General features: G+C 39.6%; 1 protein-coding gene across 2 annotated transcripts; it reads right to left on the bottom strand.

Moving 5' to 3' along the window:
- Positions 1-18022: 18022 nt before the first annotated feature.
- On the bottom strand, positions 18023-20924 carry LOC104215219 (NAC domain-containing protein 79-like). Of its 2 annotated transcripts, none has more exons than XM_009764972.2 (3): positions 20610-20924; positions 19407-19672; positions 18023-18935 (listed from the first exon to the last, which is right to left on the bottom strand). In XM_009764972.2, the coding sequence occupies exons 1-3, from the start codon at positions 20761-20763 to the stop codon at positions 18339-18341; spliced, it is 1017 nt and encodes a 338-aa protein (XP_009763274.1). In that variant the 5' UTR covers positions 20764-20924; the 3' UTR covers positions 18023-18338. The 2 variants fall into 2 exon arrangements, with proteins under 2 accessions (XP_009763274.1, XP_009763275.1); XM_009764973.2 differs by having other exon boundaries at positions 20631-20874.
- Between the last annotated feature and the right edge of the window lie 722 nt (positions 20925-21646).

Raw genomic sequence — 21646 nt, 5'->3', positions numbered from 1 at the left:
TCATTATGTTCTATTTATTGTTCTTCATTTATTGCTCATTATTGGTCATAAAAGGCTTCCATCAAAGCTATCATAGCTGTTATGTTACGACCCAAACCGAAGGGGGCGCAATAGGCACATGGTGCCTTACTCAACCAAGTATCAGCGTAACATATCTTTCTTATCATACTATCATGGATAAATGAGCCAGAAAACCGTCATGAGATAACAATAATAAAACACAAGGGAATACACAATATATGACGACCCAATATGATATACAAACTTATACATGTGACATACAGGCCTATAAAGTCGACATGACCATTTGTAAACTCAAAACATAGGCCGACAAGGCCATACAAGTATCCATACACTTGACATCTCTCTACAAGCCTCTAAGCGTACATAAAATCATAAAGGTCGGGATAGGGCCCCGTCATACTAATCAATACATATTCAAAGCATACTGACCAAATAGGCAACTCCGGAGCAAGTGGAGTGCACCAACACCTTTCGCTGAGCTGATAGCCTACTAGGAGGAATGACAACATGTCTATCAGGACCTGCGGGCATGAAACGTAGCATACCCAGGCAAAAGGGACGTCAATTCGAATAAAGTACCAAGTATGTAAGGCAAGAACACATAAACAAGAACAGTAATGTAAAGAGAGATAAAAGAGATACAACTTGTAACATCGGAATGCCTCTGGGGGCTACTGACATGAAATGCATAATACATATATATACATAAACTTTAAAAAAACATACGCATCAGTGGGCATCATCATCATCATATCGTACCCGACCTCAAAAAGGACTCGGTAAAAACATACCCGACCATCATAAGGCTCGGTAGAATCGTACCCAGCCACATGGAGCTCAGTAAACCCAACTGATCAGTGGTTGCATAGTAGGTGTCGTACCAGGCCGACTATAGCGCAACTCGGTAGAGTAAAATAGATACTATATATAATGCATGCTAGACTCATGAAATCACATTCTAAACCTTTCGGAGTGACTTAAGGTCGTTGCACCTTTGATTAACATTATAGACATCCATACCATCAATATGAACCTTAGTAGGATTCAAGGATCATACATACTTGCTTAGAATAACTTTATAAGGAAAGAATAACATGGGCAACCTTAGTTGCTAGGAGTAGATCCATTATGAAATAGCATATTCATTTCACTTTAGATCATGCCAAAAGAAAGAAAGAAGTGCCTTAACATACCTTAACTTCTTTGAGTCCTTAATGCATTCCAAGATATTCTTCAAATAACTCTACTCAATCTACCATAGCATACGAAGATTCAAAATCAGTGTTGAGTAAAGGCTAAGTCCGCAACTTAAACTAGTAGCTCGTTTATGTAAATTTGGGCAGCATCTCCCCTATAACAAGGGCCTCCTCCAATACCATATACCAACAACAACAAAAACCAGAGAATCCATCAACATATAAATATCAATAACAAGCCACCATATAGCAACAACGAGTCACAACTACTTCACAATGAGCGGCAAGCTCTGATTGGAATCTGTATACCCCATATCTCCCTTTATATACTTATTAATTCACCTTAATAGTAACATGATAATTAAGTCATTAATCAATGATTCCATCCTTATACCATATATTTATAACAACAAAAACAATCCACAACTTCAACTATCCTCAATTAGTAACTTTATTCACTAGTTCATGTCTAGTCCATCCATTTAACTTAATCAACATCAAGATAACCTTAGGCACATGCAATAACACAATATACATATCTCCTACAGTAGCTTCAATCAAAATCCAAGTTATATTTAGCTTACAACAACCCTCAATGGCAATACAACACCATAGAAGTGACTTAAGCTAATCCAAATATTATCTTGTAGTATCTTGCTCAAATAATGCAACCAACATACAAAAAACTTCAATATCATGTATTAGAGTATTATACATTCCTAAAACAACAGCAACCACGTGAAAATCCAGCAAAACACAGCCCATAACTATCCTCAATGACAACACAACCTCAAAGAGGTGTTGTTCTTCACTAGAACTAACTTTTGATATTGAAATATGGTGTAATCCATTTGCAAGACTTGAAATAACCTAGGTTTGATATAAAAACCATGGGGGAGTATTTTAAAGAACTTAAACCACTTAAAACAACCTCCCACAAGAGCTGGAACCACCCAAAAATCAGCAACAACAAGAAGAACAAGAAACTTACTGGCGCGACGGGATTCCCGATACTTGATTTGTGTTGTTTGCCCTTTGTTTAGGTCTTGGATCATGATATAACCTTGAGAGAATGTTTTTATGTGTCTAGGGTATGAATATACTGTAAAATAATGAGTTAAAACGGGGTTGAGGCTTCTTATATGTATCCGTATATCTAAACCGCCTATGTGGGTCCCATAGGGAGCTGCTTGATGTAGTCTCACGAAAATGTGAATATCTTTCTACTCCGATATCGTATTGACAAATGGTTTAATGCATTAGAAACTAGACTAGTATATCTTCAATTTGATAGGTATATAACCCAATAAGTCCAAGTATATTGGGAGAAAAGTTCAGTTACATTTGACCTAATTTTCAGCACATTATGAATGTAACTTGTGATGACCTTTGTCAACTTTTGTTCCACAACTTGCTTGAATTCAAAATGTAGCACACGAATATCATACGACTAAAATAACTCATAGAATAACTTCCTTATCATGTTAAGAACCATAGTCTCACCCTAAGGTACATGTTATAACATTCCAAACTTGTCGACTTTCGACAAAACTTTATTTTCTTTAATTGGTTTAGCTTCTAAGCTTTCCAACCCTCTTGGTACTCGTTATTCATGATCTTAAATATTTGTAACCTCCAAGGTAACATAATTAAATTACATTATATGCTTCCAAATATAATCTTATTTCTGAGCTTACATCACTTATATCGTACTCGCACGTACGAAAACATGGGATGTAACATGTTAATCCTCCATCGATTGCCCTCGACCGAGCGCCCGATTTGACTTTGAGGCTCCGCGTACGCAAGATCGAGCCCCCGATCTCTAGCCATTTGGTTTGATTATTACATTATCTACAGGCTGTTATCTCATTTTCTAATCTCTTACTTAGCATCCATTACCTAACAACTAGCATAAAAATAGATCACGTATTTTTAGAACCACAAAATCAAATCTAATTGTAATTACCATTTTCAAGGTAAATAGTTTGGCGCCCACCGTGGGGCTAAAATTAATACTGATTATATTCTTGCTGGTTTACTACATAACACAAGTTACCTTTCACATTTTTTCTTGTCCAAGATCTTTGATTTCAGGTCAAAATGTCTAACTCAGTAAACGCACGTGAAAACAACAATCTTGAGGACCATGGAGAGAATGGTATGGATGTTCCAGGTGTTGGTGTACCACCACGAAACCCTGAGAATGCACCAGAACCAATTCACGTGGACGTGGTCTCGCGTAACACTCAACACGTCAAAATAATCTCCCACACTAACAGGAGCATACACTAAGAAGATCAACAAGAAGCTCAAAAAACCCGGTTTGGGAAGAACAAGGGTTTAGACTTCACGTCATCTTCGAAATGTTACAAGCATAACAACTGGCGATTACTCAACTACAAATCCACCAAAATACTCCCAACACGGTAGCTCCCGAAACGACTCCCCGAGCCGAGCAGGTACCAGAAAGATCAAGCAACAACGGGTTGGCAGCCAACCCCACCATCATAAAGATGCTCGAGGACCTCACAAAGAGGATCGAGTCGGGTGAGAAGAATATAGAAGCCAACGACAAGAAGGTAGAGACCTACAAGTCTAGGGTCGATCAAATCCAGGTGCACCCCCGATTCTGAAAGGTGTAGATTCGAATAAGTTTGTAAAAAAGCCGTTCCCACATGAAGCGTCCCCAAAACCCATTCCAAAGAAGTTCAGAGTGCCCGACCTTCCGAAATACAACGAAACCTCGAACCCCAATGAGCACGTCACTCCTTAAACCTATGCAGTGAAGGGAAACGACCTAAAGGACGACGAGATCGAGTCCGTCCTTCTGAAAAAGTTCGAAGAGACGCTTTCAAAAGGGGTAATGATGTGGTATCACAACCTGGCCCCAAACTCGATAGATTCATCTGCCATGCTGGCAGATTCTTTCGTAAATGCACATGTTGGTACCATCAAAGTAGCTACAAGGAAATTCGACGTCTTCAAAATCAAGTAAAGGGAGAACGAGATATTGCGAGAGTTCGTACCTCGCTTTCAAATGGAACGAATGGAACTACCACCGGTCTCCGATGGCTGGGCGGTGCAGGCCTTCACTTAAGGTTTGAACGAGAGAAGCTCGGTAGCTTCGAAGCAGCTGAAGTATAACTTAGTCGAATATCCCGCCGTGATTTGGTCATACGTCCACAATCGATACCAATCAAAGATCAGGGTCAAAGACGACCAACTAGGAGCCCCCTCGGTCTCGTTATATCCTAGCAGGCTTCCAGCAAAGGAGTCAAAGCCAAATAAAGAGAGATACCAACCATACACTGAAGATAGAAGAAACGCCCCAAGGTGCAACATACCCCGCAATGAACGGAGAATGGATCGAGGCCAGAATCCTCGGGGACTTGTTAGCAGAGCTGGATTTGATAGGCACATAGGGCCTATAGAGGCACCCCACTTGTCGAAATATAACTTCAACGTCGACGTTTCAGACATCGTATTCGCCATCAGTAAAATCAAAGACACCAGGTGGCCAAGGCCTGTACAATCAGATCCTTCACAAAGAAACCATAACTTAGTGCGTGAATTTTACAACACGCATGGTCACAGGACCGAAAATTGTCGGCAACTCCGGGAAGAAGTACCCTGACTACTCAGCAAAGGTCACCTCCGAGAATTCCTTAGCGACCGGGCCAAAAATTAGTTCCGGGAAAGAGAGACGACCAAGAAGAATGAAACGAATGAGCCACAACATGTCATCCATATGATCTTAGGAGGCATCGATGCTCCACAATAACCCATGATCAAAAGAACCAAAATATCCATCACCGGAGAAAAGCGAACTCGAGGTTACATACCCGAGGACGCTCTTACATTCAGTGATGAGGACATCGAGACCTTGTCTCAGCCTCACAATGACGCACTGGTAATCTCTTTCCTTGTAAATACATTTCAAATTAAACGTATACTTGTGGATCCAGGTAGCTCGGCCAATATTATCAAGTCGAGCATGGTAAAGTAGCTCAGACTGATTGATCAAATCGTGCCCCCCTCTCGAGTCCTCAACGGGTTCAACATGGAAAACAAAACAAAGAAAGGAGAAATCATCCTCCCAGTCAACGTGGCCGGCATAACCCAAAATGCCAAATTCCATTCCATCGAAGAAGACATGAGGTACAACGCCTTGTTCAGGAGGCTATGGATACATTGCATGAGAGGAGTATCATCCATTCTCCATCAAATGATTAAATTCCCGACAAAGGATGGGGTAAAAACCGTCTACGGGGAACAACATGCGGCAAAAGAGATGTTCGCGGTGCACGATGTGGCACTAACACCAAAAACTCCACCACCGAAGGAGCTAAAGTATAAGCAAAGAGTAAAATAGCGATAACAAGCTATATTATTGGCTACGCCTGGCTAAACAAAATGAAGGACCATACCGAGTCCTCATAACAAACGACTGAATCACGTCGAGGTCCGAAATGCCGCCAGCACTAAGGTATGGTTATCTCCCTTTTTCAGTTACATTTTATACTAACTTTAATGTAGGTATCCGATCGAAACAGCCGAAGCGCTTTCTAACTCGAAGGCCTTAGGTTCCAAAAGCATATGTTGCACTCTTTTCCTTCAACCGAGTTTTTACCCCAAGACGGGTTTTACCAGCAAGGTTTTTAACGAGGCAACATCTATATGCTACCTAAGAAAGACTCAACAAGTATTCAAGGATTCTTTTTCAATCAACCTCGAATGCTGGGGGAATCCCCCCGGAAGGTCACCTCCTCGGAGAAGCCAAGATGTGCTGAATGGGGTCTCGATAGGAAAATAATGTACAGGCCAAACGGTCGAATGAGCCGTGTCCGCATAGAATAACCGAGCCCTTAACAGCAAAAATGTGTATACTTGTACCAAGTAATCAAAGAATACTTTCCCCTTCATCAAAGCATTTCGCGTTTCAAAGAAGCTCGGTATTTTTTTGCAAAAATGGCTCTCGAACACTCGGGGATTGGCATCAACAACTCAAAATCGTACGACCTCCAGGTCGGAGCTTCAAACTCGTAAGCCCTCAACGAGGCAACATCAAGTTCACAAAACGGCTCCAGAAGCCAAAAAACATCCCGAACACTCGGGGACTGACGTCGAAAACTCAAGGACACATGACCTCTGGGTTGGAAACTCGAACTCGTAAAACCTCAATGAGGCAACACCAAGTTTACAAGAAATGGCTCCCGAGCCAAGAAACTTTTGATGACTTGGGGACTGCCGCCAATTGCCACCCCCATCGACTTATCAAAAACCCAAGGCCATAAGACCCCATATGGGCAGCCTCGGTCTCGTAAGACCTATATAAGGCAACAACAAAACTGTAAGACCTCAAGCAAGGCATGAACCATACTTGTACCAAGTAACCAAAACTGTAAGACCTCAAGCAAGGCATGAACCATACTTGTACCAAGTAACCAAAACTATAAGACTTCAAAGGCATGTAAAAATTTGTGAGACCTTACAAAATGAATAATCCCGATCTTAAAATTACGGCTATATATCGAACTTGTAAGACCCCTAAAAAGGCATACCCTCGATATAGACGCCGAAACTACTTCACTGGGGAATTGAAAGGCTCCGTCCAAACATAGTGACTACGGTCACAAGGCTGTACCATCCAAACTAACGCAACTAGGGGACACCCGACCATCGCTATAAAATCACAAGTCTTCAATTACTTCGAAAGTACTTCGAAAAGAACTGGTTAAATAGGCTGCCCTCGACATAGGCAAAAGATCTTCGGCCATGTCAGCTCCTAACTACGAGCTTCGAGATACTCAACCACCGAGCCAAACCTCTCGAGGTGCTCGATCATCGCCATATAATGACTTACAATCGAGGTTTTTGTCAAACCATCAAAGAATCAGGGAAACACAATTTCAAAAGTCCTTAACGAGGGAAAAATAAATCCTAATAGAGGTCGTACTGACCCAATGCGTAAGAGCTACTGCCGCCAGCCTATACTAGAGGTCGTACCGACCCAATACCTAAGAGCCACTACCGCCAGCCCATACTAGAGGTCAAACTGACCCAATGCGTCAGAGCCACTGCCGCCAACCCATATAAAAGGTAATACGGACCGAATGCGTAAGAGCTTAAGGGCCAACTTTAAATTCAAAAACTTAAGGGTTAATGAGCTCGAGTCGAAACCTGACTCAGAGACTGAACTCGAAACAGTTAACTAAAAATGCCTGAGAGAAAAAGCATAAGAGCTCAAACACCAGCTTATACTAAATGGTCGTACCAACCAAAGCGTGTAAGACCTACGGGCCAGCCTAATGAGCCCCAGGGCCATACTATGAATCTGAGGATTCCTTTTAACTAGAAGACCAATTCATCTGGCTAACGACAGACAAATATCAAGGCAAAGAGAAATGCATGAAAAATAAAACCACGAGGCTTCCTTTTATACATATATGTGAGAGAATACAAGCTTCATTTACAAAGTTCTTTGAAAGCACTATACACAAAACAAGAAAGGGAAGGCCTAATCTACGTCCCCCTCGGGGACTATGGTCTGTCGGCCTCCTTCTTGCCATCGGACAGAAGGAGCTTAGCACCATATTCTTCCGCCTCCGCCTACTTTATCTCTTCCAAGAGGTCGAAGCCCCTGGAATGAATTTCCTCGAGGGTTTCCCTCCGAGATTTACACCTCACATACTCTTTGTTCCTACTCTCCTGGTAGAGAGCCCCTCTTAGCTCAGCACGAGCGTCGGCAGCGTCATTCAAATAGACAACCACCTTCTTATCAACCCTAGGTCGGATTACTTCAGCTTCAGCTCGAGCATCCACAACTTCGGCCATCACCTTCAGGAGCTTATACTTGAGCCTTGAAATCATGTCTGTTCGGACCAAGCTATTCTCATGAGCATTGCAAAGTTGCACTTCGAGGGCAGAAGCCTTGGCTAAAATGTCTTTCTTAGTCGATATATGGGCGTCCACCCGATCTTTTAACTCATCACACTTGCACTTGGCTTGACCAACTTCGCTCCTAAGGAATTCCCGGTCCTTCGTCTTTTTCTGCAACTAAAATAAACTAGATATTAGCCTCAGAAGGTAGAAGAAGAAATGCGTACTCCCTCGAAACAAACATTACATGCTCCTTGAGGTAGCTCTCGTAGTTCAAACTTCGACTCGTTTTATACTGCAAGTGTGCCAACTCGTCTTCCTTTTCATCACAAAGAAGCCTGAGGGATTTCTGGGCATCCACAGTTTCTCGCAACCTGGTCTCACGATGGAGCAGCTCGGACTTGAGCTTGTTAAAAGCCTATGAAAGAGAAACTCCATAAGAGAGTAAAAATTACAAAAATATAAAACCAATACAAACGGCCAAAACTCACCTTAGAGTAAAGCCGCTGAGCTTCCTCAAAAGTTGAGCGCACATCTACTAGTCAGGCTCCATCTACCCCAGTAAAACCGCCACCAGTTGGGATACGATCACCCGATATATGCGTCCCCTGGCGTCGAACATCCCTCGAAGTACCTTCGACGGGAGAAGAAGTCAGCAGTAGAAAATCCTCGTTCTTAGAAGTACCTTCGACGGTAAAAAAAGACGGCAGAGAGGAGGGATCGTTTTTCTAGAACCAGAAATCTCGGGCACTGGGGGTTCGTTTGATATACCCTCTTTGAGCCTCCGGGCTGAGCTCGTCTTGCTGTAATCACTGCTGCCCTGCGAAGGCCTTTTCTGCTTATTATTATTATTATTATTACTCCTAGGCTCTAAAGACGACGATCCTTCTCCCTCACCTAGAGGGCATGATCTCGCCTCAAAGAACTCCCCAATTCATATGATGATGGAGTTAGTACGCATAAAAATAAAGTGCCTTTCAAAAAAGGAGCAAATCACATAGCACGTACCGGGGTGTTTTGCCTCCTATCTACCCTTAGACAAAGCTCGCCACTTACACTCATTATAAGTCGAGTGGGTCGCCAACTTCTGAGCCCAATCCGTCAGGTCGTGGACCTCACATGACATCCATAAAATTGCTGCAGAAAGGGAAAGGAAGGCGTATTTATGGAACCCGCCTATGCCATAAGCAAAACTACAAAGGCACAAGTGTATCACCTACGTGTAAAATTCCATTCCTCGGAAAATGGCAGAAACTCCACCGTGATAATATCGATAGTCCGTACTCGGATGAATTGGCTTATACATCCCCGAACCCCATCTTCTTCATCATCAACAATGAAAGGCGTGGTGGATCGGCATCGTAGGGTTAGCAGACCTCGATGGTGAAAAGGCCGATACATCCTGATCATCTTTCGCAAGCCCTTCTTCTTTCGCAAAGAACCTAATCATCATCAATACTATCCTCCAAAATGACGGGTGAACCTGCACCAAGGTAACCTGGTACTTTTGAAAGAAGTCGAGCACAACCTTATCAGGGGTCCCAGCGTAAAGGGGTACATGTACATGTTCAAAAAACCCTCGGCATGATCCATGATGGTCTCTTCCGAGTAACGTACTCGCAGTACTACCTTTTCCCCCCATCCATAATCTTTCCTCATTGACTCAAGGTGTCCCTCTCCTATTAAAGAAATAAACTTCGAGGCATACTCCCAATGACCCCGAACATTTTGGTTCAAGAAGCCTTCGAGGGCGAAACTCCCTTCTCCTTGCCGAGCGGACCCTGGTGTAGCAGCCATAACTCTGGTAAAACTAGGGAATTGGAGCAGGAATTTGAGCAAGGGCTTCAAAGTTAAAATGGTAAAGGACCTAACGCAGGAAATAAGAAATCTATAAAGGAGGATAACTACTCGGAATAGCAGAATCCTCAAAAGAGGGAAGACAACCCTATATATGGAGAAAGTGGTGACAATCCGCCTACCTCAAAGGCCAACTAAAAATGCTGACTAAGGCATTTTTCGCTTTGGGAAGATGTACCAGCGAAATTGCCTTGGTCGTTTCATAACCATGTCATGCAATTAACGTTGCAGTACGATGCTTTAGGGATCAAAAACCCCCGTATCAATAAGCCTCGAGATGGTACCCGATCTCGAGGATCTCTATCAAAAAGAAGATAGGCTCCAAGAAGCCATTGACATCATTACAAGCCTCGAGATAGTACCCGATCTCGAAGACCTCTGTCAAGAAGATGATAGGCTCTAAGAAGCCATTGATATCATTACAAGCCTCTAGATGGTACCCGATCTCGAGGACCTCTGTCAAGAAGAAGATAGGCTCTAAAAATCCATTAACATCATTAAAAGCCTCGAGGTGGTACTCAATCTCGAGGACCTCTGTCAAGAAGAAGATAGGCTTTAAGGAGCCATTAATATCATTACAAGCCTCAAGATGGTACCCGATCTCGAGGACTTCTGTCAAAAAGAAGATAAGCCCTAAAAATCTATTCATACGGACCTGATTTTGAGATGGTACCCTACCTCGAGGATTTCTGCTATTGAAAATGCGAGTCATCTACCCAATCCTCTAGCCCATGAGCTACCCGAGCCCGAGCCAATTTGCACTAGAAAACTACTAATAAAGCCTTAGATCTATTTCTTGCCTTCGGATCAAGTTAAACGCCCTCTCAGTTATTTTAATCCAGGGGCTATCCGAGTCTGGGCGTACCCTAATTCGAGATTTATCTATAATGCCTTAAGGCTATCTTCGCTCTAAACTAGAAACAAGTTTTCAAGTTGCCCGCACTTGAGCGAACTCTCACTCGGGGAATGCCTTCAAAAGCCAAAAGGCTATTTTTATTCTCATGCATCCGAGAAAGTCCCCCCTCGAGGACTATCGATGGGGTCTGAAAGGCTAAGTTTCGTTCTGAAAATTCGAAGCCCTACTCTCATTCAACTTGAAGTCGGGGGTCCCAACGGCCTAAACTTGTATCAATTCAATCCGGGCTCAGCCCGATGAATGACAAAGGGCTCCACAGGATATCGTATTAACCAATAAAGGACCGAGGAAACACCTACACCTGGACTCGGTATTCAGACCAATCGGTAGAGTCATGCACTCAGATTCTTCATAAACGCACGTAAAAGGAAATCTGGCATAAATCAGGTACAAAATTAAAGAAACACTTTTACATTAATAAACATTGATTACAGAAACCCACAAAGGGTCCTTACATATGATTACAAAATCCTAGAAGGGTCCTTAGACCGAAATGGAGAAGCCAAGGAAAAAAAAGGAAAAATGTATATAACAGCTACAAGTCTAATATGCTTTTGGGGGTACATCCTCGGGGGAAGTGTCTTCGAGAACCATTTCCTCAGGGCCTCCTCTTGATCTTTCAAACAATATCTTCAAGATTAAAGATGAAGCAAAAAACGATTAGGAAGAAGAAGAAAAAGATGAAGAAGAAACAGAAAAAGATGAGGAAGAAGCAGTAAAAGATGAATAAGTGGCTGGGTGAAAAATCTGGCGAGTATAGGTCTCGTCAGCACTACTATTGTGAAGCCACTTCTTGAGACGTTGTAATGGTGTGGGATGCAACAATTAGTAGGTGGCACCACATCATTCCACGGAAAGCAAAAGGAGCGAGACACCGTACTGGGTAATTAGGGGAGATGAGCAGAAGTTTGTAGTTTGCATATCCTTTAATGCGAAGATAATTTCAGATTTCTATCTCATTACCTCGGGCCAACAACAACAACAACAACAACAACAACAAATCAATACAATCCCGCTCAGTAGGGGAAAGATCTGGGAAAGGGCCATGGCGTAGATGATGAGAACACTACCATGTGACCTTAAGGCCACAGGCCTCAAACATGGGAGATAATAGTGGACGAGGATGAAGAGAAAAAAGGGGTAAAAGGCTGTTGAAGAACGTTTGAATGAAGTTTTGGTTCAAGAAGGCTTCCATTTATAGAAAGGGTGGCAGCGTAACTGACGGCACAATCAATGACTTTTAAAGACGTACTGGCAGGCGCAATCAATGTGTTTTAGGAAATGGACCGGCGGCGATATTATCGCTTTGGGGAATATAAACCGGCGTCACATTGAATAATTCTGGAAATATAAACCAATGGGATTCCTTATTTATCGCAAAGGCTTACACCATAAGCATGACATCATCGTGGGAAGTTTGAAGAGATGGATATCAAAGTCATTCCTTATCGTTTCACTCTAAGAAATGCGAGGACTATCTGTATACGGTAAAATCGGAGGGTCCAATTTTTGGTCATTAGGACGCTTCATAAGCACGTTTCAATAGGATCGAGATTATGGTCGAGTTTAGCGCCCGAGGGGTTATCGACGTCTGACCTCGGGGCAGTATAGATCGATAATCATGGTGAAAAAGTAGGAAGTTTCTAAGGCAGGTGACTAAAGCTGACCTAGTCTATTTGGCTAGTTCAAGCCCGTACTGTAGCATTAAATAGTTGTACCAACCATGTATCTTGGTAATAAATGCATTTGTACTATGTTGGGATTCCCCCTCATATATAAAGGGGACCCTTGTCATTTTGTAAGGGATATGAGACTCAATATTTAATATACAAGAACATTTTCTCTGCTTTCTAACTTAACATATTCTCTTGACCTCATTACTTACATTTATTCCTTATGTTCATTGTGTTCTATTTATTGTTCTTCATTTATTGCTCATTATTGGTCAAAAAAAGCTTCCATCAAAGCTATCATAACTGTTAATCCTCTATCGACTGCCCTCGATCGGGCGTCCGATTCGACTTCGAGGCCCCGTGTACGCAAGCTCGAGGCCCCGATCTCCAGCCATTTGGTTTGATTATTACATTATCTACATGCTGTTATCTTATTTTCTAATCTCTTACTTAGTATCCATTGCCTAACAACTAGCATAAAAATAGATCGCGTATTTTTAAAACCATAAAATCAAATCTAATTATAATTACCATTTTCAAGGTAAACACCAATCTTGGTCTCGTATTCGGCTCGTTAGATCTCGAAAGAACGTCCTTCTTCAGTATCTCCAGGTGACCCAGCCCGGAGAAATCTTCCAATATGAACATGTCCATGCCATCGAAGAAGGAGTAGAGAGGATCCTTTGTACCCTGATCTCTTTCACTTGATTTTTCCTTGCCCGCTTGGGCCTCATCGAGCATGGGCTCAGTATAGGAGGGCATCTGGATGATATATATCACACCGGTCACCTCCTTCAGAGTAGGAATGACTTCTCGGGAGGTCATGACCCCCGTCTCCACTTCGGCCTCTCGGTTCAAAAAGGGATCGACCTCGTGGCCCCTTTTCTCGATCACCGCCTGCTGTCCGGCAGGGGTCAACCCATGAGCGACAAAAGTGTCATCTTCTTTAGGCCCATCCCTGAGCTGGTAAAGCAAGTCAGAGTCCGGAATCCGGGACCTAGTATTCTTCTTGGACTTGCAAGACCGAGTAGCCGCCCTCTCTTTTATCTATACCTTGGGATCTGGGGCACCCAAGGACTTTCTTTTCCTCTTCTTCTCCTCTGCAACAATCTGAGGCTATCCCAAAATGGAGGGTTCGATGGGTAAGGAAGTATTCCCATCACCATTCTTCGGCCTAAGTTTGGCGGTCTTAGGAAAACCTACGAGGGAAAAGAGAAATTCAACATCGTATAAGCTTGGGGCATAGTAACAACCATTCAAGCGAGAGTCCTACCATGAGAACATGCCTCTCATTTGCCCTTTGAAAGTTTGCGCCATATGAGCTTGTAGTATGACTTCTACTAGCAGATGCTTTCAATCCACACCTTTAGCCTGGGGACCGCATTAGGAACCCAAGAAACAGTTGCATGACCACAAAATACCGGCGATGAGAGAAGAAATAAAGGGAAATTGACACTTAACGAAAGACTACACTTATGAGATACGTTCCACTTCTTGGGGAATGGCAGGAACTCGGGAGGGATCAAATCTTCGGTTTTTACCCAAACAAAATGCCCTTTCCAGCCTCGGTCTCGATCCTCGACGATGCTTGAAAAAGGGGCCTTGCTGGCTCGGCGAACAAGCTTGAATAGTCCCCCTCAAAAAATTTAGGGACTGTAAAGATGCAGTAGGTGGTCGAGGGTGAACTGAGGAGATTTGGTGTTGTTCACAAAATGGCTTAGGAGGATCACGATCCTCCAGAGGGACGCGTGGATTTTCCCGAGGCATACTTTGTACCTCTTTAAAAAAGCCAGGATTATCGGGTCAACCGGGCCCAACGTAAAGGGGTATGTGTAAATACTTAAATATCCCTCCACGTGGGTAGTAATATCGTCCTCAGGTTCGAGGACAACCACGTCCTTGCCTTCCCATCTACAATCCTCTCGGACTAAGGGAAAGGTATCTTCAGTAACAGAGCATATATATCTCCAAGCTCTTTTACCTCGGTCTTGTTTAGCGGAGGACTTCTCGACCTTGAAGTCGTCCCCGATGGAACAAGTCCCGAGTATGAAGCTTTTCATAGGAGGCTCAGAGAGCACCTCGAGAGCATCCACCTCGACATTTGCAACCGGGTGAGAAGACGAAGGGTCAATTTGCTGTGATACTAATTTGGAAGTTTTGGCCATCGCAAATCAGGAAATGTATGAAGATCTGAAGAAGGTGTATGAATATTTGAAGGTTAAAAGTAAAGATATGAAGTTCTGGGTTGAAAATCCGAGAAAATATATGAAGATTTGGAGGTTGAAGATGAAGATATGAAGGTTCAAGAAACAAGCTATGAAGATTTGAAGTTGAAAGCCTTTGTAAAGTTCGAAGGTTAGAGCAAGGATCAGAAAGTGAAAGATATGAAGTTAGAGGGAAATGTAACTAACACGCAACGTTTCACATCTCGAAGGCAACCAGCCAATGATCGACACATGTTCGAAGTCAGAATGACGCGACTAATGGGACGTTTTGACTTATCCGTCATCCTGGTTTTAACGTGCGAAGGAAGGAACCGGGTTCATCTATCATTTTTCATCATTTCGGCGAACTTACTCTCTGAAAAATGAGGGGACTATTTGTATATAGGTGAAACCGGGTGTAACATATACCCCGATTTTCCGGTGGGTCAAACGAAGCAAGGATATGATTACACGAGATCTGAGTCAAAGCTGAGAACTTCTTGTACCTAGGTTCGAACAAAATGCTCGCCATCAGACTTGATAGAATGACGCACCACGGACCCGGGGCAATTTCTGAGACTTCGAGAAGCGTATGAACGGTTGCACACGACTAACGAAGGGTCGTGATATCTGCGTCCAACCAAATACCGCGGTGCAGATCTCGCCCGTTGTCGGTAACAGATCAGTAATTAACGAGAAAGAAAGATTTTTACCTTTTTTAGACTTGTATTAAGGGTGAAACTCTCCTACTATATAAAGGGGAGGCTTTTTATTTCAATGATATATATTATAACACGCTTACCAAGACAATACAAGTTGATTTCTCCGCTTTCTAGCTATTGAAAAAATTCTTAATTTATTGTTGTTCTTCATACATGTTTGGCTTCAAACCAAGGGTCTGATCGAGGCCAAAAATTACTGTTCAGTACAAATCCGAGCCTGGTCGTAACATCGCAATTGATTTGGTTATTCATTCTATTTTCAATTCGTTTATCTAACATTTTGATTATTTGTGTTGAATCAATCCACTTATCCTTAAAATCGCGTATAAATTCAATTGTTATTCGTTTTAAGGGTAAATATTAATCTTTTGTTTAAGCTAACAATTTAGATATGAAAAAGGCGTAATTCGAAAAGATACATCTAATGTATATTTGGTGTACTTTAATATATCTTATATATTCTGATGTATAATATCATCATTATATCATTTATATAATTAAATATTAATAATTAAATATGCAATATTCTAGAATTATTCTTTAAATATATAATGGAGTTATTCTATTAAAATTATTTCATACCTTCTATATAATTCAATATTGCCAATTAAATATAAAATATACCAGAGTTATGTCATTATTATACCTTTTATATAACTAAATAATATAAATTAAAATTTACCAAATATGGTGGAGTCAAATTTCTAAGAAAATAGCAATAGATGGGAATTGGTTGAAATAATATGGGCGAAAATAGTTTGAAGTGATTGTACTTAAGATGTATTTAAGACATTATAATCTGATGTGCATCCAATTTTTCATGCACTTAGGACGTTTTGCTCAGAAACAGAAATTTTTTCTTCGAAATATAATAATTCAATGCTCAAATCTACTCCAAGCAACTCACTATCATAAAATACCGTAAACTACCTTAAAACTTGTTCACAAATACTATGTAAACCTGCTGTCACCTATGATTTCACATCAATTGAGGGGGAGGGGAAGGGCAAGAAAAGAAGAAGTAACTTGTGTAAAAAAATTTAAAATATTGGTAAGTTAAATAGGGGCGATCAAATAAGGTATCCCGCGAATTTTTTACCTTTTTCTTAGGGCCTCCTTGTCCCAAAGCTATGGAAGTAATTAGCATTAGGCAAATGGGGGATAAAATTCAAAAATAGCCACTTTCCACCACTATAACTAAAAAATTAATTGTTCTATGGAGTTTTAAATTTTATTGGTGAAACTCCAGGATATTATCACGGAGATTTTGCGGTAAAAAGTAAAACTTTATGACATAGGCTATTTTCAATTATAGAACCGAAAAGTGGCTAGTTCGCGCTATTACTACGGCAAATGAGCTTTCCTTAATGCAGCGCCTTCCATAAACTATCTAACTGATCATGCAAAAAGTTACTATGAGATTTTACATCATTAAAATATGGGTTTCTTTTTATAACTATATTATTCACAAACTCTGAACACTGTTAATATTTGTCATCAATTTATAAGAGTTACTTTCTTTTCCGTGTATGGGTTTATTTATATTTCTTAGGTACTGATAAATTATCCCAGCAGCATCATTTTATTTCCATTTTCTCCCAACTTCTCCCGTCATGTCATATTAAAATAAATAAAATAAGTATACATATGCGTTTAGAGAGATTTGACATTTGAAGTGTCTCCATATATAGTAAGAAGATTAGTTGCGATATAAGAAGTTTAATCATGTTCAATCACAAACCAAAACTCATTTCTAATTTGAATCATAACTATGATTAGATGTGGTAATTAAATAGAGTACACTAGTGTCGCATAATAATAATAGTTATATCCTTAGCAGACAAATGGAATTCAATGAACACCATCTTATTTAATGTGGTTGGTATTTTGTTGTAATAGTTCATCATTGAACGTATTTCATAATTTATAATAGTGAGTATTTGTACTTTGATATCACATCAGATAATATAAAACATCTTATGCTTGTTTATTCATTTCTCAGAGTTGAAGCTCGTAAGTTATGATCACGCAATGATTTATTAGTTAAGTATATAACTTAATTATAAGATATTTTCACTGTTTGTATATTTTGCATAAGTAGCTAACCTAGGGAAGTTACATATTTGGCCGCTCGATCAAAAATATTTATATTTTCTTGTCAAATTATGCATTATATATATATATATATATATGCCGTTGGCTCTTTTTTTTAGGGCGGGGCTATTTAAGTTAATTTCTCTTAAATCATAAATAGTTTACATGTTTGAATAACAAAAACGCCAATGTTTGACTGATAAGAAATTAATAAGCAAGTAATTGAAGAGTGATGATTATCATACAGAGTTCTGTGTAGTCGTCTCGTAACAACAACAACATATTCGGTATTATCCCACACCGTGGGGTCTGGGGAGTGTAGTGTGTATGCAGACCTTGCTCCTACCTTGTGAGAATAGAGATGTTGTTTCCAAATAAACCCTCGGCTCAGGAAAGCATAAGCACCACATTAATAAAAATATAGACAAGAAGGGACAACACCAAAACAATAAGATGACCAACAAGGAAAGAAAACAATCTTTGTGTCTTCCCATATCGAAGATAATCGTGTTATAATGTGGAAGCTAGCTTGAATAAAAAGATACATACAACAGAGACTGGGGATTTTCCCTAGTCAATCACATGAGTTGATCCTGATCAGTGATCACTACACTAAATTACCATGAATCTAGATTTTGACTTGGATTTCATGAACTTTTGTACCTACATATGAATTTACGAAATTTACAGTAAATATCTAAAGCACCAAATAGAGTCTTGACTTCTTCTGAAATTTATTGAGGGCGACCTCTAAAAGTCGTCACAAAAAGTTACCAAATATTTGAACCCAATTTATATGATTGCTCCTGTGGCTGTTGTTGCTGAACAGGATCTGATACCATAGAGGAAGAAGGCGCCTCGACTGCCAAGTTAGGGTTATTATAATCAATCCCAATATGAGAAATATTTTGTGTTTGAATAAACGGGTAATTATTGGTAGTACTAGTTGTAGCTTCTCTTGGCTGATTATTATAACCCCTAAACTGTAACGCACGAAGAAGCAAAGAATCCACTGATGGAAGATTAGAGCAAAGCAAGCTAGATGACCAAGCTGCAGGCAGCAATGGAAGAGTGTTGCTAATTGCTGCTTCTCTTGTTGCAGCACTAGCCAAATTCATGTTCAAGTTCATATTCATCATGCTCTCAGTGGTGTAATTCTGTAAAGAAATATTATTGCAAATATGGCCATTTGATGGAGTGGCTAGGCCATAGAAATTACTTGGTGACTCAATGTCCCCTAGCTCATTTGCAAAAGTGTAAGTCATGTCACAATTAGGTGACTCTTCGGATTGTGGGGATGATGATGTTGGCTGTGGTTTCTTTACAGTAGAACTCTTGTGGAAAACTCTACAGACCACCCATTCCTCCTGGAAAAAAAAGAATTAGTATGGGGTTAAGTAACATATTATAGTCAAAATTAATGGACCTACTTTTTTGTTTACTTTTATATACTATAGTGTAAAATGTTATGTACATGGTGACGCCACCTAAAAGATAATTATAGATAATCATCGACTATAATAATGACAGATGTACATAACAAAGCAGAGGATCAACTAAACCGAACATTTTCGACACATAGTTTTGGAAACATGTGAAAATTTACTAAATTTTTACTAAATATCACATATTAAACTCATAATTTTGAAATTACAATAGTTTCAGTGGTTAGTACATAAAATGGAACTCGTCGTGCTGAAATTACAATATTTTTAAAAAGATGCTAATCCAAGAAGAAGAAGAAAAGTAACACTCTATATCATAGTGATAGTGGGTAAAAAAAGATTTTTGGTTGTCAAAGTTAAATCCATTTTTCTGATTAATTAACGAATAATTACCTTTGAAGGTTTGAAACCAAACTTGGTTTCTAGTCTATATTCATGCATAACCCAGTTGGTTTTTTCACCTTTAGGAGCTCTTCCTCTGTAAAAAACCAGTGTTTTCTTCATCCCAACAAGGACTCCGCCACGAAAAATCTCCTTATCTTTGCCTGTTGTTTTCCAGTAGCCTGCTTCTGTAGCTCGGTTTGTACGAAGGCCTGTTGGATACTTTCGATCTTTAAGGCTAAAGAAATACCATTCTTTTTCTCCCATTGAAGCTTTGGCTGTAAGAGATTTAATTTAATTAGGATGTAAATTTTCATTTGTAAATATTTATTTATACAAGGTAAAGCTTTTAATATAGGTAACATAATTAACATTAGAGTTAATAATTCATAGCTGATGTTATTTTGTAACACGTTGATCAGAAAACTTCAGTTCTTATTTTTTTCTTCATGTCCACTTATATTTGTGTGTTTATAAATTGTAGTAACTATATTTTGACAGATTTTGAAAACAAAAAATTCAAGTAGTTTTTGAAGTTTTCTATTCACAAAACTTCAAATTATTTTAAAGTAAAAGGCATATCTAAACACAATTTCAACTTTCAAAAATTATTTTTTATCTCTTCTTCAAAAACTCATTTTTTTTTTTTACGTTTTAACCAAATTTATGTGCAAATGCCTAGCTAAACAAGCTGAAAGGCAATGGTGGTAATACAGTATATATGAACATGCAATACACTATAACGTTTGAGTAAATACTTCTCTAGACATTGGATTAATTAAGTAGTAAAAATGGTAATAGATACTTGGAAATTAGTTGAGAAAGCAAAATCATTTCTTCTAGGGAATATATAGCATTCCATGTGTGTTGACTTTCAAGAAATTTCGAAGATAACAGCATAAAATTTTCAATCAAATCAGTCAGAAAACTAAACAAAATTAAAGTTTACATTTGTTTTTTTTTTTTAAAAAGCTCGGTATCAACGCATCCCGTATTCACGCAAGGTGTGGGAAAGGGCTACACTCTTAACCCTAAAGGAATGTGATATAGACAGACTATCCTAATGCAATTGGCTGTTTCTACGGCTCGAACCCGTGACGTAGAAATATAAGTTTAAAATAAAGGATAAGACAAAAGAAAATAAAAATCAAGAATCATACTATATGCAACAAAGAGTAGAAGATGAGGAAGGGAAAGAGATGGAAAATTAGCTACCCGGAAGATCCCAAGGCTCACATTTATTAAGATCAACATCAGCAATGGCTTTAGCAGTGAAGTTGAAATCAGAAATTTTGTTGGTCAGATAATAAGTGATTAATTCTTCATCAGTGGGATGAAACCTAAATCCTGGAGGTAAATTTTCCTCCATTTTTTGCTATTAGCTAGCTTTTGGTGAGGAAATTAAGTAAACTCAAGAGGGAAGTACGGATGCAGAGAGCCTGGCTATAAAAAGGGTGACAAAGCTGCGGTATTTTCTATGCATATATCAATCTTCAGAAAGAAGCAGCCTTTTTCCTGGATTTATTTTTGTCTTCATATTTACAGCTACCATATTGACAAAGATAGTGTGTCAAGATTTTAGATTTTCTTTGTTAGATGATTACTATAATGCCATGCCAGATGAGCTACTATTCCGATTTTTATATATTCTCTAAACTGCCTCTATATGGAGTCTAGTCAATAGATATAGTTTATTACACTAAAGGAAATAAAATAATTTTCTGTGACGATCTTCTACAGCGACTATCACCACCAAAGGCAACTACGTTGTCGCCACTATATACCGGTGATTTGAGTAGCGACATATCTTAAGTTCATTTTGTGGCGCATTTCTAAAATTTGTGGCAAACTTGGTCGCCATAAAGCTAATGTAATAAAGTAAAATTAGCTATCATGGCAGCTTCACTTGCCACAAAAAGTAGACAAATGAGCCACAAAAAGATTTAAGTATGTCGTTACTCAAACCAGCAACATATAATGGCACAGAAAGGTCGTCAGTGAAAATTTTTATTTTCTGTAGTATTACTAGATTCTACACATGAACGGTATAAAAAATATCTAGTAAACTTAAAAGGTTATTAGAGTTAACTCTACTTAATAAGGATTGGTAAATTAGTTAATAACCTAGATGAACAAGTGACCTACTATGATTAATAGGTTAAATTACATTGATGTTGTAAAAGTACATTACACAACAAGTATGTATAACTTATATCCATAGTTTACTAAACATTGTATATCAATTTTTCAAA

Source organism: Nicotiana sylvestris, chromosome 6, assembly GCF_000393655.2.
Source record: "Nicotiana sylvestris chromosome 6, ASM39365v2, whole genome shotgun sequence".
Lineage (NCBI taxonomy): Eukaryota > Viridiplantae > Streptophyta > Magnoliopsida > Solanales > Solanaceae > Nicotiana > Nicotiana sylvestris.
The sequence above is the reverse complement of the archived record's forward strand: the minus strand, read 5'-3'. Positions and strand labels throughout refer to the sequence as shown.

Excerpts from the sequence above, each read along its gene's own strand:
- LOC104215219 (XM_009764972.2), bottom strand. The coding sequence starts at position 20,763 with ATGGAGGAAAATTTACCTCCAGGATTTAGGTTTCATCCCACTGATGAA. Across the intron at positions 19,673-20,609 it reads TGAGCCTTGGGATCTTCCGG|CCAAAGCTTCAATGGGAGAA; the intron begins GTAGCTAATTTT and ends AATCTCTTACAG. Across the intron at positions 18,936-19,406 it reads TTGGTTTCAAACCTTCAAAG|GAGGAATGGGTGGTCTGTAG; the intron begins GTAATTATTCGT and ends TTTTTTTTCCAG.